The following is a 21,970-nucleotide window of genomic DNA, read 5'->3' as shown; positions in this document are numbered from 1 at the left end:
GGAAGAGCAGGCGGCGCTGCCGGCGGTGGCAGGGCAGAAGGAGCGCAGCGCCCCCCGGGCGACGCTCCCTGCCCCGGCAGATGCTCCCAGGCGGCCCTGGCGGCTGTCTCAGCCTTCCCCGCCAGCCCCAGGGCCTTTCCGGCCCCTGTCCCGCCGGCGGGGTCCCTGGCAGCTCCGGTGCCAGCGCTGCCGCGGGTCCCTCCCGGCACTGGCACCTGCTCTGCCTCTTCCCCGCGGGCTCGGCTGCGCCCCTGCCCGCTTCGCAGGGCGAGCGCTGCCCCGGCCCGGGCCGACCCCGGGAGCGGAGCAAAGACGGGACCCAAGCAAAACACGCGCCCCGCGGAGCCTCCTGCGCCCACCAGCCACAAGTCGCCCCGTGCGGGCGGACTCGGAGGCGGCGGTGGCTGAGGGGCCGGGAAAGACAGGGGATGGAGATGGAGCTTGCCCGGGATAGTAGCCCCGGTCCCTCTCGGGTCGGGTCCCTCCCCGCGGGCCGGCCCGTGAGTGGAAAGTTTCCCCGGAGTGACCTCTCATAGTACGCGCCCGCTAGGAAATCTCATTCAAGTATTTTTGTCAATGGGGTGGGGGGGGCATCCTGCTCCCCGGCCCCCGGCCCGGCTGACGTCACTGCAGAGGCGATAAATATCTGTTGATATAATTGGACGTGAGATTTGGGGTTGCGATAGCGAAACTCGGCCCATCGCCGCTCCGACGGGCCCCCATGATTTATTCAGCAGTAGATCGGGGCACGCAATCGGGCTGTCAGGGAGAGCGTCAGCTTATTAGGCAAGTTCTGCGTGATTCCAGGAGAGGGTCTAAGCTATAAAAATCCCGCGCCCCGGCTCTGATTAGTACCAAATCTGATCCCAAGTTCGCCAGGAGCCGGCTCCGAGGGAGAGCGAGAGGAAGGGACGCCGGGCACTGCCGAGTCCCGCCGCCGCCCGCCCTGCCCTGCCGCCGCCGCCGCCGCCGCCGCCCCAGGTAGGTGCGCGGCCGCGCCCGGGCGCGCAGCGGATGCGCTGCCCTGCGCTGCTCGGGGCTGAGCGCCGCGTCCCGCGGGATGCGGGTAACTGTCCTGGCCGGACAGGGAGCGGGGAGGTGGGGAACGGGCGCTCGAACCCCACAGCTCGTGGGGAGAGCCTCCCCGCCATAGGCACCCACGTTCCCCCCTCGCCCCCGGTGGGTGAAGAGGTGCAGGTCGCGAATACGCGTGGACGCTACGCAGGGGCTCAGCCCAGCCTGATCCCCGGGAGCCGCTGCCGGGGCAGATCGGAGCAGCCCCGCGGGGCTGTTCCGCGGGGTTGTTCTGCGGGGAGCGCCCGCCTCGACGGCGCGGGTGGACGGGCCGGGCTGAGCGCGGGCGGGGGTGCTGTGCGGGGAACGGAGGGGCGCGGAGCGGCGCGTTTCAGCACCGGGACAGCGGCTGCGGGGACGCCCTCTCCCCGGCCGCCCGCTGCCCTCCCCGCCGCTGCGGCTCGGCTTTGTAACCCACCACCCGTCCCCCGTCTGCCCCCGCAGGTTTGGGCCCCCATCATGAAGATCCCGCTGCTGGTCTCCACAGGAATCCTGCTGGTCGCCCTCCTGCCCTGCCAGGAGTGCAGAGCTCTCAGCAAGAGCCCGGCACCCGCCCCTGGGGCTCTGCACCAGCCAGATTTCTTCCAGCAGCAGCAGCGACAGCAGCAGCAGCAGCAGCAAACTCTGCCCGTCCTGCTCCGCATGGGAGAAGAGTATTTCCTGCGCCTGGGCAACCTTCACAAGAGACCCGCTGGCTCTTTCTCCGCCTCCCCCAGCAGCACCAGCCACCTACAGCCCGAAGCCTCCGCCAGCAACTTTTTCCGGGCGGCGGTTCAACAGCTGCAGCAGCTGCCCGAGCGCTCGCCGGGGAACCGAGAGGACGGAGAAGCCGAGGGTGAGGCGGTGGAGAGGGAGAAGCGATCCGAGGAGCCCCCTATTTCTCTGGATCTGACTTTCCACCTCCTGCGAGAAGTCTTGGAGATGGCCCGAGCCGAGCAGTTAGCGCAGCAAGCTCACAGCAACAGGAAACTGATGGAGATAATCGGGAAGTGAAACGGCCCCTCCCCGCCTTGCCAAAGAGATTCCGCAGTTAGCACAAGAATAATTACACCGTCCGATGTACCATAGTGCTGCTCTGATGTCATCTCTTTATTTTTATATAGCTTTAAACCTAGAAGGGCGTACTCCGAACAGCCTCTGTCCCTTGACTAGCATGCACAACCGTGTACCAAGTGCAGAAACACGAGTGTCGTTTGTAACCTCCCTTACCTTTATTTATTTCTCCATTTCCCAGTTATTCTAGTGCCATCGCTACGTAGGGATGTGTGAGCATTGGAAGAAATGGTGCCAAGAAGACAGAAAACTTTTCTGTTGGGGGCAGGGAGGTGGGAGGGGGAATCTCTGTAAGCTACTTTCAATCCACTTTTTTTTCCTGTAAACATTTTCACAATAAAACATCTTTTCAGCGCTCGGTCGATTTGGTTGTGTAAGAGAATGTTTAATATTTATATTTTTAATAAAAGCTGCAAAGTAAAGATGCCTTGATAGACTTTCTTGCCTAGACGCCTGAGGGCTGCTCCGCCTCCCTCAGCGCTTACCGGGGCGGGGGGGCACCCATGGCCGTGGACACCCAGAGCCGTGGACAGCCCTGGATGTCCCCCGGGGATGTTTCCTCCCCCCGGCCCGGGGAGCCCCGTCTCCGCGGGCTCTCCCGCAGGCGCGCCCCGACGCCGCCGGCCCCGGACGGGGGCTGTCCCCGCCGCCACCCTCGGCGCAGGCTGCTCCCGGGAACGGGGTGTCGAGGGCAGATCGGTGCCCCCAGAGCTGCCGAATCCCACCTCTGCAGCCCCCCGAGGGAGCTCCCTGGCTCCTGCCGCTGTGGCCGGGATCGGAGCCGCCTCCTCCCGCCGGCGAGCAGCGGTGGGAAAGCGGTGAGGCGCTCCCGCATCTCTTTTGCGTTTTCGCATCCTCCCCGCACCCCAAAGGGGCAGGTTCCTCCCTGCTTCGGCTTCCCCCGTTCCCGAAGGCCGTGCCCAAGCGGGGTCCTTCCCAGGGACTTCTAGGGAGGCTGCAATGGGTGTGGAGAAACTTCCCGGGAGGAGCTGGGGGAAATCTCCAGGACGACTGGGAGAAAATAGTAAATCCCTCACCCCGAACCAAATCCCAGGGAAAAGCTGCTCCAGCAGCCGGAGGCGATGCGGTGGCGGGGCTGGGCGGCGCTCGTTCTGGGCTGTGCGAGTTCCAAAGCTTTGAGCGGAGCTCGCCTGTTCAGCCTCCAAAACTCTCGCAGGAGTGTCTTCCAGGGAACGTTCTCCAGAGAAAACAGATACCAACGAGGGCCGGTAGCAACGGGTGTCCGGGACAGGGGCTGACCCCACACAGCCTGCTGACCAGTCTGCACTGCCAGCTCACCAGTCCTGCTGGGGCACAGCGCAGCCTTACGGCCCCACACAGACCCCTGCCAAAACAGCGCAGTGAGGGCCTGGCTCGGGGATTTGGGAAAGATCCACATGTAACCCTAGTGCAGGGCTTGACACCTGGTCCCCTAGGGCACCAAGCACTCCCGGCAGCCTGCCAATCTCTTAAACACTGCTGAGTGTTGACACTCTGCTCCCAGTGACAAAAACCACAGAGTGTTGCCTTCAGTACAAGTTGTAGAGCCTCTTTTAAGACACGAATTTGATTTCATTTGATGGCTCAGCATCTGCAATGCACACGGAACAGGACAGTCAGCATCTGCCTTTTCTACAGCATAGCACAGGGGCTTCAAATTAAACCTTGAGTGAGTACCTGTGACCACCGTATGCACCCTGGTTTCACGTAAGGACATGTCCCCTTTTGTACACACCCCGATGGCTGAGAAGACAGGGACACAGGTTACAGCTGGACAGACTGGGCAGCACTTCAGCAACTGCCCCATATACTCAGAGCTGTGTGGAGGTCCTGGCCAGTGCTCTTGATAAGTGTCTCTTCCTCACTCCTGCCACTGCGAATCTTCCTTACAAATAATGTGTTTCTGCAAGCGTCATCTGTTGTGGTTTAGTAGGAAGAGCAAGTGCAAAGGAAGAAATGGCAGCTTCCTTCTTCCATCCCGTGTTCAGCCTCCGCAGCCTGGGAGGCACCAGTACTGTTAGACACAACCCTGACTTGGGGCTGCCAAGGACACGATAGTGTCACTGAAGTCACCAGCACTGACAAGCGGGGACACAGGAGGATACCAAGGAGAAACACTGTTTTGGCAAAGGATGCTACTAGAGAATATCATACCAGCATTTTAGCTAAGAACATTGGTGAAGTGTTTACACCTACATGGGGACGTGCCAACAAGTGAGTTACAAAACACTAGCAGTGCTCAGCCTAAAGCTGTAGTGATGCTTCTTCCCCCTTGGAAGCAAGAAAATATTGGAGAACACTCTGACTACAATACATACAGTAATCTGTCCCCATGCTCCCCTCCCTCTCAGGTCTGTCAGTTCAAGGGTATGGTGTGGAGGTCAGCTGAGTTCCTAGGAATGAAACCTGCTCAGATGCCCCTTCCCAGGCCAGTTTCTTTGCTGACTGCAGCCAGGCTGCCTGCGCTCACGGTCTTTCTGAGGAGAAGCACACCAGAAGCCAGCCAGAGTGAGTCATCACTCATTCAGTGAGTTCAGCCACGAGAAGGAGAAGACATGACGAGCCGGCTCGTCACCCCTCTCACTGCTCACGGGAGCTTCCTCCACTCGTCCTTGAGGGTATGGCTCAGAACCAGTCTGCAAAAGAAGGAAAGGTTTATAAGTGGAAGAGGAAAATATGAATTGCATTAAAATCCATAAGATTTTGCAACATGCAGGGAAACAGAATGAAGTGGGAAAGAAGGGAAAAGGCAGGGAGCATGGAAATTTGGGAAGCTAAGACAAGACTTCTAACACCAAAGAAGTCAGAGGCACTTTTGCCATGACCAGTGTCTGAGGAAGGATTATGCTGGGTGAACGTGTCGCATCTGTGCAAAGGGCTTAGTCCTGATTTGGACCTCTGGAATATTATTGCACTGAAGATGATAAATGCCTGTTCAGAAGTGATCCTGAGCCAGCTTGGCTTGTGTAGCTGGGCCTCCAGATTGATGTGAACCAGAGCCAAATGTTATTGCCAGTGCATTGCCACTCAAATGATACTTGTTCTGCTGTTATGAAATCTGCCTTGGAAGTGTTTTCTTTTTTTGTTTTTTTTTTTTTTCTTTTTCTTTTAAGTCATCTAATATTTATTTCACTTCAATTTAACTCAGATGAGGATCAGGAAATAACTAATACAGAGATATAAACTTCAGTTTATATCCCTCTTTTTTTTTTTGCATAGCTATCCTACACTTACAGTAGAAAAAGGAATCTGGACATGCATACTGTAGCTGCTACTAAAAGGAATTTCTAAAATTAGTTGAATATTTAACAGACCAGTGTAATAGGCAGAAATATTTTCCTAGTTCCAGATCCCTTTGGCAAAGAATGAAGACTGCTTTGTGATAGGATCAGAAATCCTGTTAAAGATAAAATAAATAAAAATGGGTGATTTGCTAGCTAAGGAAAGCCTTGTGTCTTCATCATTAAAACCACAATTTAACTTGCAATATACAGGACTTTTTTTCCCTTTGTATTCCTAGATGCACACATACATTATTGTGCATTCCTAAAATTAAATCAACCACTCTGCCAGTCTTCTTTGTGCAGGGTTTTAGCTTACTTTGGAAACCTCACCATGATCTCAGGTGAACGATTTGATGTCAACATACTACTCAACAGAGGGCAAATGACAAAGTAGTGTCCTCTGATTTCCAACATCTCAGTCATTCATAGAATTGTCCTAAACCAGAAAGCTGCTTAAGCAGTGTTGCTAATAGATACATCCAGCAACAAACATTGAAGCAGGGATGCTTTTGAGGAACTGAGCATGGAATGGATGATTTTACTAAGCATTTTTGTAAGTACTTACTGTTAAAGTGTACTACAAGAATAAGTAAGAACTAGTGGTGTGTTAAGCATAAATTAGTTGTTGGGCTTCATTCCAGTTACTACCTATTTCAGTGTCATCAACAAACAAGACAGCATGAACGTATGAAAAGAAATAGATCCCTGTTTCTTTATTTGTATCTAATTACAGTTCACAGTGACATTTTTGTCAATATCCTTGATTGCTCTAAATTGAAACAGCCCTATTAATTTCAATGAAATATTATCTGAGCAACTGCTTTACTACTTGAAATATGGACCAATCTGACTTAGATTCGTATTTTCAAAGCAAGGCACTCATTGCTACTTACTGCAAAACCCAAACAGGCATCTGGCAGATGAAAATAGCTTTTGCTTGCTAACTTTATAATGTATTTTATGGAGACCACAAGCATGGTGAAAACATGGGAGAAACAGCTGACTATTTGAATGCAAAAGCCCATTTCCAGCAATGCTGGTGAGAAGGGCTGTCTCCCAGGCTCATGCAAAAGCATGGCAAAGAATTGGGCCCAGGAGGCCAGATCTTCAGCTGAAAGGCAGGTAACTAATTGAGGCCTGATTATAGAAGATCTGCCTCTCAGCCCTGGAAAGTGCTGATTGCAAATCTTTCAACCTGACTACAGTAAATACATGGCTAGACTCTCTGAATTATAAGGCTTTTGGTGCTCTCTTCATCTTGGTAGATGCAGGAGCCTAGGTGGTTTATTAGTCTTTTGTGATGCTGAAAATTTTGCATTTGTTTTTGGAAGGGCAGTCAGAGTGCCTGGACTAGCTAAGAGTAATTTTGAAACTGGTTGTACAGTTTTGTGCACCAAGCCCTCAGCAGTGTGTGTAAGCAGGCATGGTCCTCACTTCTCACTCTGTAAAAGAATAGGACTGGCAAGAGGTTTAAACACAATTTCTGGTTTTTGGTTTTTTTTGTAATTTTAATCCACACTGGTATCTTGCCATTTCTTTTCCTGTGCAAGGAAGGCTTCCTTTAGCACTTTCACTTTTTATTCTAACCAGCCACTATCCAAAAATTTACAGCAAATCAAGACTAACTTTGAAGCAAAGAACTATCTACGAGTTTAAAGTTATGCTGAGTGTTTCATAGGATTTGGACCCAATATATGAGAAAAAAGAAAGCACAATGCAATGACTTAGACTGGCAAGCTGACTGCATTACCCTGTTAACCAGCATTGCTGCTACTGCATTTCAAGCAAAACAATCTTTGTCTACATCACTGCCAAAACTGTATTTCATAATGTGTTAACTCCTTCATATTTTGCTGTGATGACATCTTCCCGTGTCAGCAAAACAATGTTGGAACTCCAACACATTCCCACTGGGTTTGGCTGGGTGAAGCATTTGCTCCCTGCACCTTGCTGCGCTCAGCAGGCTGCTAGTCTGCAATACCTCGATGTGCCTTTCCAAAACCAATCATTTTCCATCATGCCCAGCCAGGAGTGAAGCAAGCACAAAACTGACAGTAGGGCCATTACTCGGCTTTTAGGCTTGTGTTTTCACACCTGTGACACTTCAGTGTTTGTCTCTGAATCACACAGGGACTGAGGTATGCTCTCTTCGTGTGAGACAAGAAACCATCAAAAGGTGCCAGGAGGAACCTTGTCCATGTTATTAAATCCATTCTTCTCTTCCAACAGCAGCCCACACAACTCAGAGTTATACAGTGTGCTGGAATTGTCCAAGAAAAAAATTCCAGCTGTAGATTTTACAGAAAAAGACCGGGTTTGAACCAGGCTGTGATTGTGAAAGACAATGCAGAAGCAGGTCATTGGGATTGAGGCATCTGACCGCTCTGTAGGTCCTTGTAGTCTCATGCTGGATTATCTTGCTCTCCCTGTTACTGCAACCCTACTCTGCTCCCAGAGGAAAGCTCAGTGCTGAGCATGGCACAACCCTTGCCACATGCCTTTAAGACAGTCCAGATTCAACACTTCATTGTGTCTGTCCATTGCTATTAGGTAACTTGTCAAGCTTCTCCCTGAGCTTTATCTTTGCCTTGGCGATCTCCTGGGTAGGACTTGTTTTTCACATTACTAGAATAACAAGTCCCAACCCTTTGGGTCCCTAAAAGTAATAAGGAGTAACTAAAGTGTTTACCTCAGATTACATTCATCACATTAGGCCAATGCTGAGAGAGTGCTGAATACTTCCACTTTGATTTATGTTTTCCCTTGTGGTGTCGAATGACATAGATGGTGCTTTCAGTAAGCACCAGGAATTTTCACCAGGCTAGCTCATGAAGTGGGGAGAGAAGTATACCATGCATGACTGATGGTTGGTTTTGTTTTTCCCATAAGCAAAGTCCAGGCTGGAGTTTACATGCCAATTCTATGGAGGTGCTGAGCAACCACAACTCCCACTGAGCAGCCATTCAGCACTCCTCAGCATCTGGCACGCTAGAATTTGCAGGAATAAACAGTATAAGGATCTCAGAGTTGAGCCTGATGAGTCGTTTCAAAGTTGCAAATATTCAGCATCTTTCAGTATTTGCTTCCTTAAGCAGGACTCTACTTAAATCTGTATTAGGTTCTTGTAAAAGGGTGTGGAGATGAGCAAAGAGGTCAGTGGGATGGTTTGTCGTAACATTTTCATTTATTAGGTCCCAGCAGTTATCCTGTTTATGCTGGGGGAAAATATGTAGTCTAGACCTTTTATATATTTGAAATACAATGAAGTCTACACATTGATTTCTGCTTTACCTGCACTAACCTCAGCAGCCTTTAGGTACAAAGGCTGGGATCTGTACTGACAAACTTTAGTCATCCAGAAACAAGATACCTACACAAGCAAACTCTGTTCATCCCCTTAATGGGAGTGATCAGAGAAAGGCACAACCAGAGGGTGATTTGTCCCTTCTTCAAAGAAGTAGATTGCTCTCTGGAGGTACCTGTTTCACTCTAGTGACTCTACAGACACTCTGGGTGACTGGGTTAGACTACATCTGGCTTTTAAGCAATTATACAAGAAAGATTCCAGCCAAGTATTTCAGGATATCAAAACACTCCTTGATAGGAATTCAGAACTTTGACTGCAGTATTATTTTACGAGATCACAAACTCCTAAATTTAGGAAGTGGGAAGGAAAGGTGAAGGGCTGAACGGCTTCATAATCTACTTTAATGTAGATGGATGAGGCAGTTGGTTACAACCTATGTGAATGTTTTCTGGAGCAACAATTCTACCCAAAGCAGGTTCTGCCCCTTGGGTCCCCATTCACCTCTTCCTGCTTTGGTTCCATGCTTCACTGTCCATTTGCATTGCTGCAGCTCTTTGAAGGGCTGTGCTGAGAATGGGAATGTCACTGGAATAACATCAAATTTTTATCTGTTTTTTTGAGGTGAAGAAAGATATTTTTAAACCTGGATCATTTGAATTATTTGATTTCAGCACAGCTCAAAAAACAGCTCCCTCAGCACAAATGCCCTATAAGTGGTGGCATCTGGGAAGCAATAAGAGGCAGGGCCATTTGGCAAAAAACTCCTGAATCACCTTTTCTGCCAGAAGAAAAACTGGATCCACACCCTTAGAGGCACATGTACTACCCCAGTGCCTTTGCTGCCTCCTCTTTATCCAGCAGGAGAGCAAGGGTGTGAATTTGTTAGAAAGTGTGGGCCTTGGAGAGAGATGCAGGGCAAATACAAGTTTCTTGCTTCCAGGGTTTCTCTAGCTTCAGAAAATGAGCTAGAAATTAAATTTAATTCCAATTTTTAGCTGGTTTGTTTAGAAACAACCCCCAGTGTTGACGAGAACAGGCACGATTAAAAAATGCTAGCTGGTTGCAAAGCAATCACAGAATCTGTAGGCTATGTTTGTCTGCCTCAAATGTCAAGTGTTACACTTCTGGCACTCAACACTTCCAGGCAGCGGAAACAAAGGGAGCACAACAGGTTATTTTTAAATAGTTTAAACTTTAGTTCAAGCATTTTGTTTTCATATTTTTATGCAGTCTAGCTCCTTCAGCATAACACCTGGCAGCTGTCATGTATATCGCAACAATATTGTTTCAAAGCTAAGGGGCTGCTTATTTTGCATGGATCTTTTTTATCAGTGGGAATCAACTGAGCATTCTCCAAAATATTTGCTACAATTACCTGCCACAGAAATACATAAGGTAGCAGACAAAATTATATGCACAGACAAGCACCATCAGACACAGAATTAGACATATCACTCTCTTAATAGTGGTCAGTAATGAATTTTAAAAGTCCATTGGGAGGAAATGCCTTTCTTCGATAGATCTACTACATTACAATTAACATTATGTGGATAATGTGTAATGCAGAGTCTCTTACATAATGATCTCAAAGCGATAAAATATATTCCAGAGGAAAACAGCCCAACTGGCTTATTTTGGTGTAGGTTCCATGCATCTCCCATGGGACATGGAGGTCCAGACACTTGAACCTGTGGTGGAAACTGCATTAGAGCATGGTGTGGGAGAGCAGCTTTCTTTTCAGCATTACTTGGGACAAATGACATACAGTTCCCCTATAAAAGTCACTTATTTTTTTCATAACTCAAAGAAGAGAAGACAGAAATAACATACTTGTGTAATATTTGCATAATTGCTGCACCTCATTGATCCAACTTTTTATTGAGAGTAATTAACTACATACTTGCATGAAACCTAGTCCTCCTACCGGCCAGGAAAATGAAGGAAGCCCTAGAGGAGAGTCTTAAAAACCTGTGAATATTAAGCCTGCGTGATCAGAACAGTCTGTCCTGCACCTATCCACACCATTCTTCATTCCTCTCAGAGTGAAGGTTTTTTTGGGACTTTCTGATCAATCAGCCTTTTACCATTTCTGCTCACTTCCAGCCCTGCTGGAGAGCTGTCTGGCAAAGGAAGGATCCTGTTGAGAGGCTGCAGGAGTAAGTGCTGGTCACGTACTACACGCTGGTCGCCAGTGCCAGGAAGCTACTCATGAATACCAGTTCTTCCCTCTTCCTCCTACTGCTGCTTTGTCACACAAATAGATAGGAATTCAGATTACAAGTTAAACGTGAAGTAAAGACCTTCCAAGAACTTTTCCACGGCAGTAATCAATCTAATCCATGCTGCAGAAACTTTGCTATTAGCTTTCAGGGAGAAGTAGCAAAAATAGTAGTGGTTTAATGTCCTGTCTATCTCTGTCAGGCAGTCTTTCCTTTAAATAATGTGGACTTTTGTATTTCAAAGCTTTTTCTTCCTCTGCAAATGGCACTTTTGGAAACCCAATGAATGACACAGTGATAGTTCAGGCTGTGATTCACCCTGGAGCTCCATTTGTGGGATCAGATAACACGGGCAGCATAGCTTTGAGGTGTGTAGACATACACATCCCATGCTTGGAGGCTCATCCCGTGCTGCTCACATTGTGAATGACTGACTGCCCTGGGCTCTCGTAAGCCTGCAGGGGCTGAGTGGTGTATGTGAGCTGTGGGCTCAGCACAGCTTCTCTGAGAGACAAAATCAGTAGAGGTGCAGGACAAAAAGCCAGATTGTCAGCTAAAGCAACCTGCTGCCGTTCCTTAAAGCCGCCACATAACAGAAGAAATAAGTCTTGGCCACAGTTACAACATTTTTTTCCCTCATCAGCTGTTGCTGCTACCACTTTTTCTTTGTGTGCTCATTTTTCCATGTCTCCAGTTGCCTGAATCTGCTCCTTACTGCAACCACAGCAACTGAAGCTGTTATCCAAGCTATGACTCTGCTCCAAAACCCCAGAATTGCTCAGAGAGTAGCACTGTGATTGCCCAGATGGATGTCTGTCATGTCACATCTCACTTTGTAATCTCTGCCTGCCTGTTAGCAATGCTGGCCTGCTTGCACAGCACTCAGCCAAGTGATGAGCAAGATATTAAATCAAGTTTCCTTCTGTCCATCTCACACTTCCCAGGTGAAGTCCAAGGAAGCTGTGATAAATTCTGCTCTTAGGGCTTTGGATTCAGTCACAATTATTGACCAGGTATTTTACAGGGCATGGAGTCACTGTCACCAGAAGCAAGCTTGGAAATGACCTGCATCTGGGCAAGCACCAGCTATATTTTTCTTTAAAAAGAAATTTATTTATTTTTTTAAATTAAATTTTGAATTTGTGCATTAATATAAAGATGAATGTATTTTAAAAACAAATATTTTGCCAGATGTTGAAGCGGCTCATCAGCACTAATGGGGGAAATGACAGCTATATTTTCTTGGTAAGGTATTTTGTAATAGAATAAGTCATACAGCAAGTGTTTCATCATGAACAAAAACCACTTCTGTGTAGAGAAGTGCTGAGCCAGGAGTGCTCTGAATGACTGATCTGTATTTCGATCACCACGTTCAGTGGCTGAGATAGACTCAGGCAGATTTTATAGGGTGCCCTCTAAATTGAAAAGAGCAGTAAGAAATTCAGATCACTTATACCCCAGGACTGTGAGCTCCTCATTCTCTGCTCAGTCAAAGGCAGGATGTCTCTGTTTGACATCTGTAGCATGGTTTGAACATTGCAGCACCTCTTGGCTGGCAGTCAGGGATAACAGGGTTTTTTTAATTAGTCACTGGTCTCTTACTTAATGACCTGAGGATTATTGCAAAGATGCCAGGAATATATATCACCTGAAAAGAGATACAAGATTGAATCATCACTGTTTGATATGTCTGTCTCCCCATTTTCCATTTAATTTTGGCTGCACATGGTCTTTATCTCCATTTTAGCCCCCCGGTTTTAATCTCCATTTTAAAAGCACAACAGGTGGGCACTGCAGGGTGCTGCAGTCCAGCTCCTCGCCTGCTCACAAGCCTGGAAACCGTGCAAATGGAAGGATACCCTTCCCAAACATAGGGGCTCAGGCCCAGTTAACTAATTGCCACCACTGGGATTTCAATCAGATAGGTGGCATTTAAATGTTGATGCATTTCCAATGCTTACAGGACTACCAGTGCTGCTTTCCAGAGGTGAGTGAAGGGCTGCACCGAAAGCCTGGACTGTCTCAAGGCAATAAGGTAACTAAGCAAATATCCCAAAAGCAGATGGTTTGTGTAGTTGTGACATACATCTACCACAATGTGATGTAAACCAGTAACAGTTCATCCGTGATTAAGAAAAATTTTTTGTTTACATTCTATTTTCCTTTCCAAACTCCTTAACAATGAGCAGAACAAGTGATGCTTGGAGGAGGAGGCTGAATGGAGGTAGAATTCAGTATTTAAATGAGATAGTCACAGGAAGACAATGTCTAGGTGAGCCTGGCTTTGTATTAATTTCAACAGGAAAAATAATTTTGTCCAAACTGTCATTGTGGAGATCCTTTTACTAGTAATAGACTGAAAAAAAATGAAATATCCATAAATCAGATGGTATCTATGACTCACCAGACAAACAGCAGAGCAGACTATTTGAGGGAAAACTTCAGGTGGAGTATTTGCCACTCATATTAATTATGAGAAACTGTTGTCTGAAATCTGGTCTTAATGCATTGCCCTCACGACTCATCACTGCTGTCTCTGAATCACCCAGATAATTCTCAAAATTAAGGAGAGGGAGGTGTTAAAAGAGGAACAATCAAGACTTTGCTGATCTCCTCTGCATGTATTGCCAAACTGAGGGGAAAAAATTCACCTGAAGCACAAAGTCAAGAAACAAAATGGAAATTTACCACCAACTGAACATCAGCCTGAATGGCCACAGATGTAGCTGCTATCAATGAGTCCCAACTCACTGAGTCAAACTACCAAGAAGCAAAGGCAGAATTTCTTGATTGTTAACTGCGTTTCTTGCATCTAGCATTTGTTCAGGTACAGGCTGAATTCTCCCCTCCACACCCCCCACACCCCCCAGAGATATTTAAGAGATGTTTAGGAAGAGGATTGAAACAGAGTTTGATTTGGGCTTCTACACCAGATGATTCAAGGGTCTCCTACAAAAAGCTCTGCTTCATGGAGGACAGATGACTCATTTTCATTCAGTCACAGTTTTTTTAATGCAACAGGAATAAACCCATCCATTTTCCACCTAAGGAAAGGTAAAATACAGGTATATAAAGACCTAGATTGCAAATATCAGGTTGATTTTTGCTGTCTGCATTCCTGGATCTTTCATTAGCACTAAACACACTCGTTGCAGGGAGGAGAGAGCCTTTGCAGCAGCAGCTGGTGTCTTGGAAGAGAGCTATCTGGGCCATGCCTGTGGCTGATGCTAACAAACTTCTTGTTCTGCTCTTGGAGAAACTGTGGGAAGGTGTGTCGGGAATGGAGACCCTTAGCACCATTCCTACAAGATCCAGCTTCACAAGACTGCCTTCTCTTGAGCAAGAAATCCCTCTTGGAACAGCTGGCTTGAAGTGGGTGCTTGTCTTCCTCACCTGAGCAGATTGGCAAGACTGAGTTTCCAATTTGGTGAAGAGAACTTTTCTTTTTTGTGTTCTGCTGCCATGCTTGTGCAAACATGCCAGAGCAGCACTGAGCTAAAATGTGGGACCATGCCTTTTATACCCTAATGGAAAAATGGAGGTATGTGAACAGAGCACAGTGCAATCTCTTGGCCTTATTTTGGTTTTCAATGATCTTATTTTGTCCATGTTGTCTGCACATTGACATGACAACAATCAGCTAAAACTTAGCTAAATACTGACCTCTCTGATGTGATTTAAAGCTGTCTCATGGAAAAAAAAATGAAGGCTCACCAGCTGAAATTGAAGTATTCAGCAGCAGGGCAAAGAGAACTACAGTACATGAATACAGAGAAGACTGTCCTTATGGTAATTCTGGCAGATGGCAGAAGGTTGCAAGAAAGTAATAGAAAATTTTAAAACTAATGAAACAAGATTAGCATAGGCCATTCCATTAGTATTTCTCCTCCCAAACAGTTCAGTCCTGATTATATTTTATATCCTCATGGAATTAAAGCACTGTACTTGCTGGCTGCAAAGGGAAATTAGACCAGGCTACTGTTTGTGGATGATTAACTTGCATTTCATTTCAGACTAAATGTACACGCTGGAGTCCTCTGGAGCCACAGACAGACTCTTTTCTTATGGGGAATTTGAGGGAACAGGATGCAGGGTCCAGCACTTCATTTTAGCTGAAATAAACTGGGTAACTACAGACTCAGACAAACCAAGACCTTATGAACGCTTAAAAATTTATATGGTTTCACTGCATGAGAGATGTTGCCGACAAAATAAGATTAGGGAAAGTTGTGGGGCTCCAAGATCTGTTTCTCCCATGCACTGGAAAGGGCTGCTTGCTAATGTCTGTGTCACCCACCACTAATACACCCCTCCCCATGGAGCCAAGGCAGTTCATTGATGCTATTCCTGCTCCCCGTGCTGTAATCATTTGCTGCTGGTTGTCATCTCCTGAGGTTTGGATCTCCCCAGCTTCAGACACTGAGCAGAGACAGCTGGGCTGGGAGCAATGTCACCTCACACTCAGCAGGCAGGTGGGAGATGTGCCAAGTGAGAAGCAGCAGCTGCTGCTGAACTTGCTCTTACTGGAGATGCCTCTCATTCTCTGTCAGAGGCAGAAGCAGCCTGTGGCGACCACACTGCTGACTTAGGCACTCCCCAAAGGAGGATGACGCTGTCTGATGCAGAGTTACCTATTTTGTTCATGCTGAATAATCTTCTTTTGGCCTTTCTTACACCAAACAATCTGCACACCTGTGGGCTGTGGCTCCTGTTGCCTTATCCCTGTTCCCACACTCTGGAGTAAATTTATAGATGCATCAATACAATATCTTAGAGTGAAATGACCCTTAAATAAAGTAAATGTTGGGAATTAATAGGGGAACTGATCTCTTTTTGCTGCTGAAAAACAATGAAAACCCTATTGGTGCATTCTATTAAAAGAGCCTGAACATAAGTGATATGCTGCTCTTATGATGACAGTCATGCAGATTTATATTGTTATAATAAATAATTATACAGTTATTCAAAGTAATTTTGTTATTTGACTTTCGGGGCTTATCACACAAAGGAACAAGGGCAGCGACCTGATCTTTCATATGAAAAATGAAGACACATAAACTGTCTAACCAGCCACCTCACTATGCAAGGAGAATGCAAATAGAATCTGAGACCAAAATGTCTTTTTCCTTCACCTCCTTTCTACTTCATTAATAAATAAATCATAAAGATGTCACTGGAGACCACATAGGAAGAGGCCTCAAATGGTAGAAATAAGAGCTTTCTGCCTTTGTCTATTTTTAATTTTAAAAGGTATTCTGAATTTAAAAAATAAAGAGAGGGGAAAGAAAGCATGGTGCTCTTCACATGCCTGATTTCTCGGGAATAAAAACAACCTCTATGCCCTTTAGTAATAATACAAGTTTTCAAAACCAAACACAAGTAAATAAAGATTAAACTATGGTCCATGAACTTAATTGAGATTCACATTGTCCAATGCTCTTCAAATTCAAATTACTGCCAGACAGTGAATCTTTTTGGCTAATTTATGCAACTAAAGTGTAGATGATAACTTCTTCCCTCACCATTTTAATTATTTTAATTGAGAGATATTCTTCAGCCATAGTGCTGGAAGTTCTGCACATAAAAGCTGAATAATAATTTGTCATTTTTCATAGATGCTCCATATCATGTACAGTGCTGAGACCACAGTGCAGAAAGTGAGCAGGGAAAACCAATCATCTTTGTGTTGAAGAATAGATCAACATTGAATTTGTCTGTCATTTGAGCAAATACCAGAAGCTAACCACAGCTGGTTTGAGTCAGGTTTTTGGTTTTCAGTAAACAACCTTAAATATCCCAGTTGTAATACAGAATTCTCTGTAGATCGGTTATATCACACTGAAAATTGAACACACATATATGTCTTACCTAAGAGGGGCACAAATTTAGAGCTGGAAGATACTGTCTACCAAAAAAGGGGTTACTCCAGAAGCGATGTTATGGAATAGTTAAGGTTTAGATTTCAGAGTTTGTATTTGGGACAACTTCATTTGGTAGTGAAGTTCTTAGTCCTTGATCTTGTGCATATTTCAGCTCTTAATTTGACCTAAGGAAAAAAAATCCTTTGTCTAGACTGGATGGGATGCAAATGCTGCATTTCAGGGCCATGATTGGTGCTCCATGCTCACTGGGGATGTGCATGAGATCGCTTTGAACGGGCGGTGGGACCTGAAGGGAATGTGTGGTGTGCTGTGTGAGCTGGGGTGTGAGGGCACCCTTTCCACTATGTCCATGGGAACCTCTGGAGAGTGGGGCTCGAGCCATCCACCCAAGGGAGCACAGGTTGTTTGCTTTCTGTGGTGATCCTGGCAGCAGGATTATTCAGTGGATTTGTTTTCCTGACCTCAACCTCTCTGATGCCAATTATTACTCTCCAGCTCTTCCTCCCCTACTTGTTGGACTGAACAAGCTTGGTGTTCTTCACATCTGTCAACCAACAGATTCTCCATCCTGCTGGTCATCTGAACAGCAACTGAAATACAAGCCCATATATCTGCAAGAGTAAATGTCTCTTTTCATTTTGAACCAGGGGGATGCAATATTTAACCATGCAGGAGTAAGCTGAAGGGTGGCATTTGTGAGGAGGAAGAAATGATTTAGGCAGCTTGTGTTGTGAACTAGCATGACGTTTTTGGATAGGAAGAAAGGGGAAAAGTCCTTTAAAGCTGTATAGGAACATCACCAGATACACTATTTGAACTGTTAGTTAATGGTAAAATGAAATATTTCCTACCCATGAAAGTACAAATCATGTATTGAATCAGATTCCAAAGACGATGTAGTATGATAAGAAATGCCAAAAGTGTTATGCAGAATGCTAACTCCTGTGAGAAAATAAGAAGAGTGCTTCACCAGTGTTGTCATCACATGAAGTACTCATTATCACTATGTTCCATGTAAAAGCTCTGTTTCCACAGCACTTTTCCATTATATACTTTAATTAGAGGAAGGGAGTAAATACAGTGGTGTGAAGAACATCAGCTGGGGTTTAAAAAAAAAAAAAAAAGGAATGTAGCACTTCAGAGTGGGTTGGGTAAAATCACATGCAGAAAAAATACAAAGTTGAAGTTCACATAACTGAAAATGATCACTGCCCCATGACAGCAGTCATTTCCTTAGTGACATAGACACATCTCAGCTCAGAACCTTAAATCTGACCACAGCATCATCTCATGGCATCACCCTCACTCAGGCACTCTCCTCTTTCTATTATCCTGCACATTTCTGCTTCTTGTGCTTTCCTGTCTCTTGCTGTGTCTCCAGCCCATTGGCAGTCCTATCCTCAGCTGTTCCCCTGCTCCTTTCTCCCACATCTCCAGAACCATGAGCTACTCTGCTCGACATCCTCCTCCTCCTTCTAAATGCCAGTGTCACCTGTGATCTGGGAAAACACTGAGATGCAGCACCCCCAAACTTGCCAACAGGAACTGACATCTTTCCTATGTGCCTGTTTTTGCTCCTGATACTGAAGAAAGCTGGGTACCAGGCTGCTTTGTTTTTCAGACAGCTGCCCACATCAAACACAAGTTTTGATCCTTTTCTTCTTGCTGGGGCTGAGGGACGCAGACCACACTTAGGCAAGCTCCCAGGAAATTAACATAGTACAGAATTTACCTACTTATGGTGAGGTTAGGCTGCCTGGTCTTCAGTGTAACTAATAAGAGGAAACAGCTCTTAGGAAAGCTAAGAGAAAACCATAAATTTCACTGTGAATTTACTTTTTGCTAGCTCATTTAGAATATACTTAAGAAGACAATGTCATAGTAGATTTGATAATTTTACAGTACTTTCTGTTTTAATTCTACTCAAATATTCCCAAATAAAACCCTGACTTGAAAAATAGCCACTGAAATTTCGTGGTCAAATGTTGCTTTTGTTAAGAAAGTCAGCAAAGTCAGACATCAAATTCAAGTATCACTGACTGAAACCTCTAGCAGAAGTTCTCCTTTTATCATATCTCTGTGAACTCCTTCTCCCAGCTTTTTGCCTGGAACATGATTGTTTATTGTCATGCAATTGTTGACTATATAGCTGCTTATGTCTGCTATATAGTCATCTCCAGACTTAAAGGAAACAGCATGAAATCCTTAATACCCACTTTTTCTTTCTCTCACGCACACACAGACACACAATCTCCTCTCATTGCACACATACAGGTAATTGCTTTATTAAAACATGCAGCTAGAACCTGTAAATTACAATGGTTCTATTTACAGAGTGCTGCCGATGGGCTGGTCACCAGACACTCCACCAGGAGCAGGACCTGGTGTAGTGTGCAAATCCTTGCACAGCTCCCTCAACTCTGTTCCTTGTATCCTTGGGCCATGTGGAGTTTGTATACATGTGCTGAAGGAGGAATATTCAAATACAGGTTATACCAACCCTAATATTGTCCTTTTAAGGAAAACATCCTCCTGTACTCAACACATCAGTATCTGTTATCCCATCATGCTGCTGAGTGTCTAACACTGAACTGAAATGTATTATCTTCACTCTCTCTTTTAATCAAGTCTCAAGACTCCTTGGAGCAAACCCTCTGCCACAGATCTGAACCAGGAAATCACACTCCTTACTGAGAGACAACCAACCACGCAGGAAGGCTCTGGGTGTTTGCATAGCTTCATGTTCACATGGGGAAGCACTCCAGGTGCAGCCACAGAGCTGCAGAAGGTGAAGCCAAGCCATAGCTGCTCAACCAGTCATGGTAGGACAGCACATACTGAGACTGTCAGCAGGTGATGAGAGTAATCTCATGCACAGGATTTCTCTGCCACTAACACATGCAAATATCTGATGTGCAGCGACATCACTGGCCTCTCCAATAGCTCCTGTGCATGAATAATTTGAGTAACAGCTGCCATAAGCAAGGTGCACTGGCAGGTAAGCACAAGCAACCACCAGCATGCTGCTTCAAAGCTATTGTCAGCCTGTCACACATTGAACCATCTATAAATCCAGTTTGTGCTGCTTTCACATTTTTGAAATTGCTCTTATTCTTTAGCATGCAGAGGAAAATGAAATCACATTTTCCTTAACAATTGCTGTTCCCGCCTTGCTGCACGTCCCAGCCCTCTGCGGTGACTTTGGGAACACTGACCTTGGACGTCGCTGCAGTGGCATTACTTTCCTTACCACTCCCTGGTGCACTCTCCTCGATTGTTGCTGCTGTCGGGGCTTCTGCCTTCTTTGCACTTGTTTCCAGAGAAACAGGAGTCCCTACTTTCCCCAGCCCACTCACCGGGGTTGAGCTTGGACTGCTTGGTTGCCGTGACTGGGATTTATACCAGCTAGGGTAAAACAAGGGATCCGTGGTTTCTGCTGTGGCCGGCACTTGAGTGTCAGACTCAGGAGTCTGTTGGGAACCACTTGGTGTCACAACAACATCCTTAATCAGGACAGATAAAGAGAAGAACAAGCAGAGTGCACCATGTTACCTTCCTGCTGTAGTCACATTGTTCTGCATGTTGTGTTTGTTAGATATCACTGCAAGGCATAGGTTTGTCCTACTAATATGATCTGAAAGAATTGCAATCAAAATGCAAAGCAAAAGCAACTATCATTTGAATAATACAGACGAGAGAAAGGAAATAAATGGACCCAAAAATAGAACAGGAAGGTAGAACTAGCTGGGAAGGGTGTGCTAACTGAGAAGGGAGTGAGCAGTGGGTTCCTCAATTCAGATAAACCCTCAATTCAATCCTAAAAACTTAAATTCTACATAAGAACCTCATGAACCCATACCAGCCATGAATGACAGGTGTAGGTACCTTCAAATGGCTTGTTGGGTTTTAGGTTAAGAATAACACTTTTGCCAAGGAGTCTGTTGATACAAGCAGTCAGAATAAAGGGAATATTGGAGAGAAGCATTTGCCCACGAGCCTTGCCATCAATGCTGTAAGCCAAGCACTGTTGCTCTGCCAGGAAAAGAAGCAGCCAGATGAACTGGAGCTCTCTATGTGCATCAAGCTCTTGGGGTTTCTGCACACACAGTCTGCTATCACCACTGCATTTCTGCTTTGCCTTTTTACACCAGAAGGCAAAAACTCAAATACAGGTATCCCCCACACCACAACACCCACATACCATGTCTGACTCCATGCCTGACTATCTCCTAATGGCATTTTAAAATTTCTAGAGCAGCATGCTGTACCTTTCTCACTTTAGGCTTAGAAATTAGAGAATTCACATTGGTGGGCAGAATTGCTTATGCCTAGTTCTTGTTTGCAAAAAGCCCTGCATCAGTTAGGGAACACAAGTTTAGTTAAGTCAGTGCAAATCTTCAAAGTTTGATTAAATCAGTAAAGCCTAATTTAAGATCATCTTCACATGACTGGTGAAAACTCACATATATTTTTAGATCAAAGAAAGAATGAATCTACAGCCTTTATTTTCACTTGTTTTATGTGGGGAGCTTGCTACAATCAAAGATCCTCTGTGTGCTTTCTTGTTTTCACATAGGCCTCCTCAAATATATTCACAGCAGCCTTTACCACTCAGCAACTTCACTGAGTAAACCATCTAAGAGGAGAATTTGCTAAGTTAATGGTACACAAGGCAAACTAAAGTAGCACATGAAGTATATTTTTTAATGTACATCTTTTAGAATATGCAGCAATTATGGTCTCATTCTAACCAAATTCCCTAAGAAAAGTGTTGGCCTAAAATATTCACACCCTGAAACTGTTTGTAAGAGGCAGTTTGCTCTCCTATTTGGTGTATGATATTCCTGCATCTAGCTAGACATATCCCAAGGATGATCAGAGCAGAAGGCAGCAAGGGCCATTCACAGAAAACAGATTAGAAGTATAATCTAAAAACTGGTGGTGGAAAGCTTCCTAAATCCAGAGGGAATGCCAAATTCTCTTGGTATAAATATATTAACAATCATCTCATTTATAACAGTTAGTCTGAGTTAAATCACAGCAAGCAGAACATTAGTTGTAATGCACTTAACTCCCAAACGGAGTCTTTTTTATTTATAACTTATGCATCCCATATATATCTTAATTTATCTAGCAGCTAATTTTTTGCTT

General features: G+C 45.6%; 2 protein-coding genes across 11 annotated transcripts in view; one reads left to right on the top strand and one right to left on the bottom strand.

Annotated features, from left to right (window-relative positions):
* Positions 1-1,521: 1,521 nt before the first annotated feature.
* On the top strand, positions 1,522-2,549 carry CRH (corticotropin releasing hormone). The gene has a single exon (XM_059861493.1). It carries the CDS (start codon positions 1,534-1,536, stop codon positions 2,065-2,067), a length of 534 nt encoding a protein of 177 aa, XP_059717476.1. The 5' UTR covers positions 1,522-1,533; the 3' UTR covers positions 2,068-2,549.
* TRIM55 (tripartite motif containing 55) overlaps positions 2,135-21,970 on the bottom strand; it is a 40,191-nt gene continuing 20,355 nt past the window's right edge. For 7 of the 10 annotated variants that reach the window (XM_059861393.1, XM_059861431.1, XM_059861402.1 and 4 more), the window contains 2 exons: positions 20,035-20,322; positions 2,135-4,763 (listed from right to left, as the gene is read on the bottom strand). In XM_059861393.1, coding sequence (XP_059717376.1) covers positions 4,644-4,763; positions 20,035-20,322 — 408 coding nt within the window. In that variant the 3' untranslated portion in view covers positions 2,135-4,643. Of the gene's footprint in view, positions 4,764-17,670; positions 17,762-20,034; positions 20,323-21,970 lie in introns of all 10 variants that reach the window. The other 3 variants (XM_059861450.1, XM_059861458.1, XM_059861466.1) reach the window with 3 other exon arrangements.

This window comes from Haemorhous mexicanus, chromosome 1 (assembly GCF_027477595.1).
Source record: "Haemorhous mexicanus isolate bHaeMex1 chromosome 1, bHaeMex1.pri, whole genome shotgun sequence".
NCBI classification, from domain to species: Eukaryota; Metazoa; Chordata; class Aves; order Passeriformes; family Fringillidae; genus Haemorhous; species Haemorhous mexicanus.
This window is presented reverse-complemented; position numbering and strand designations above follow the sequence as displayed.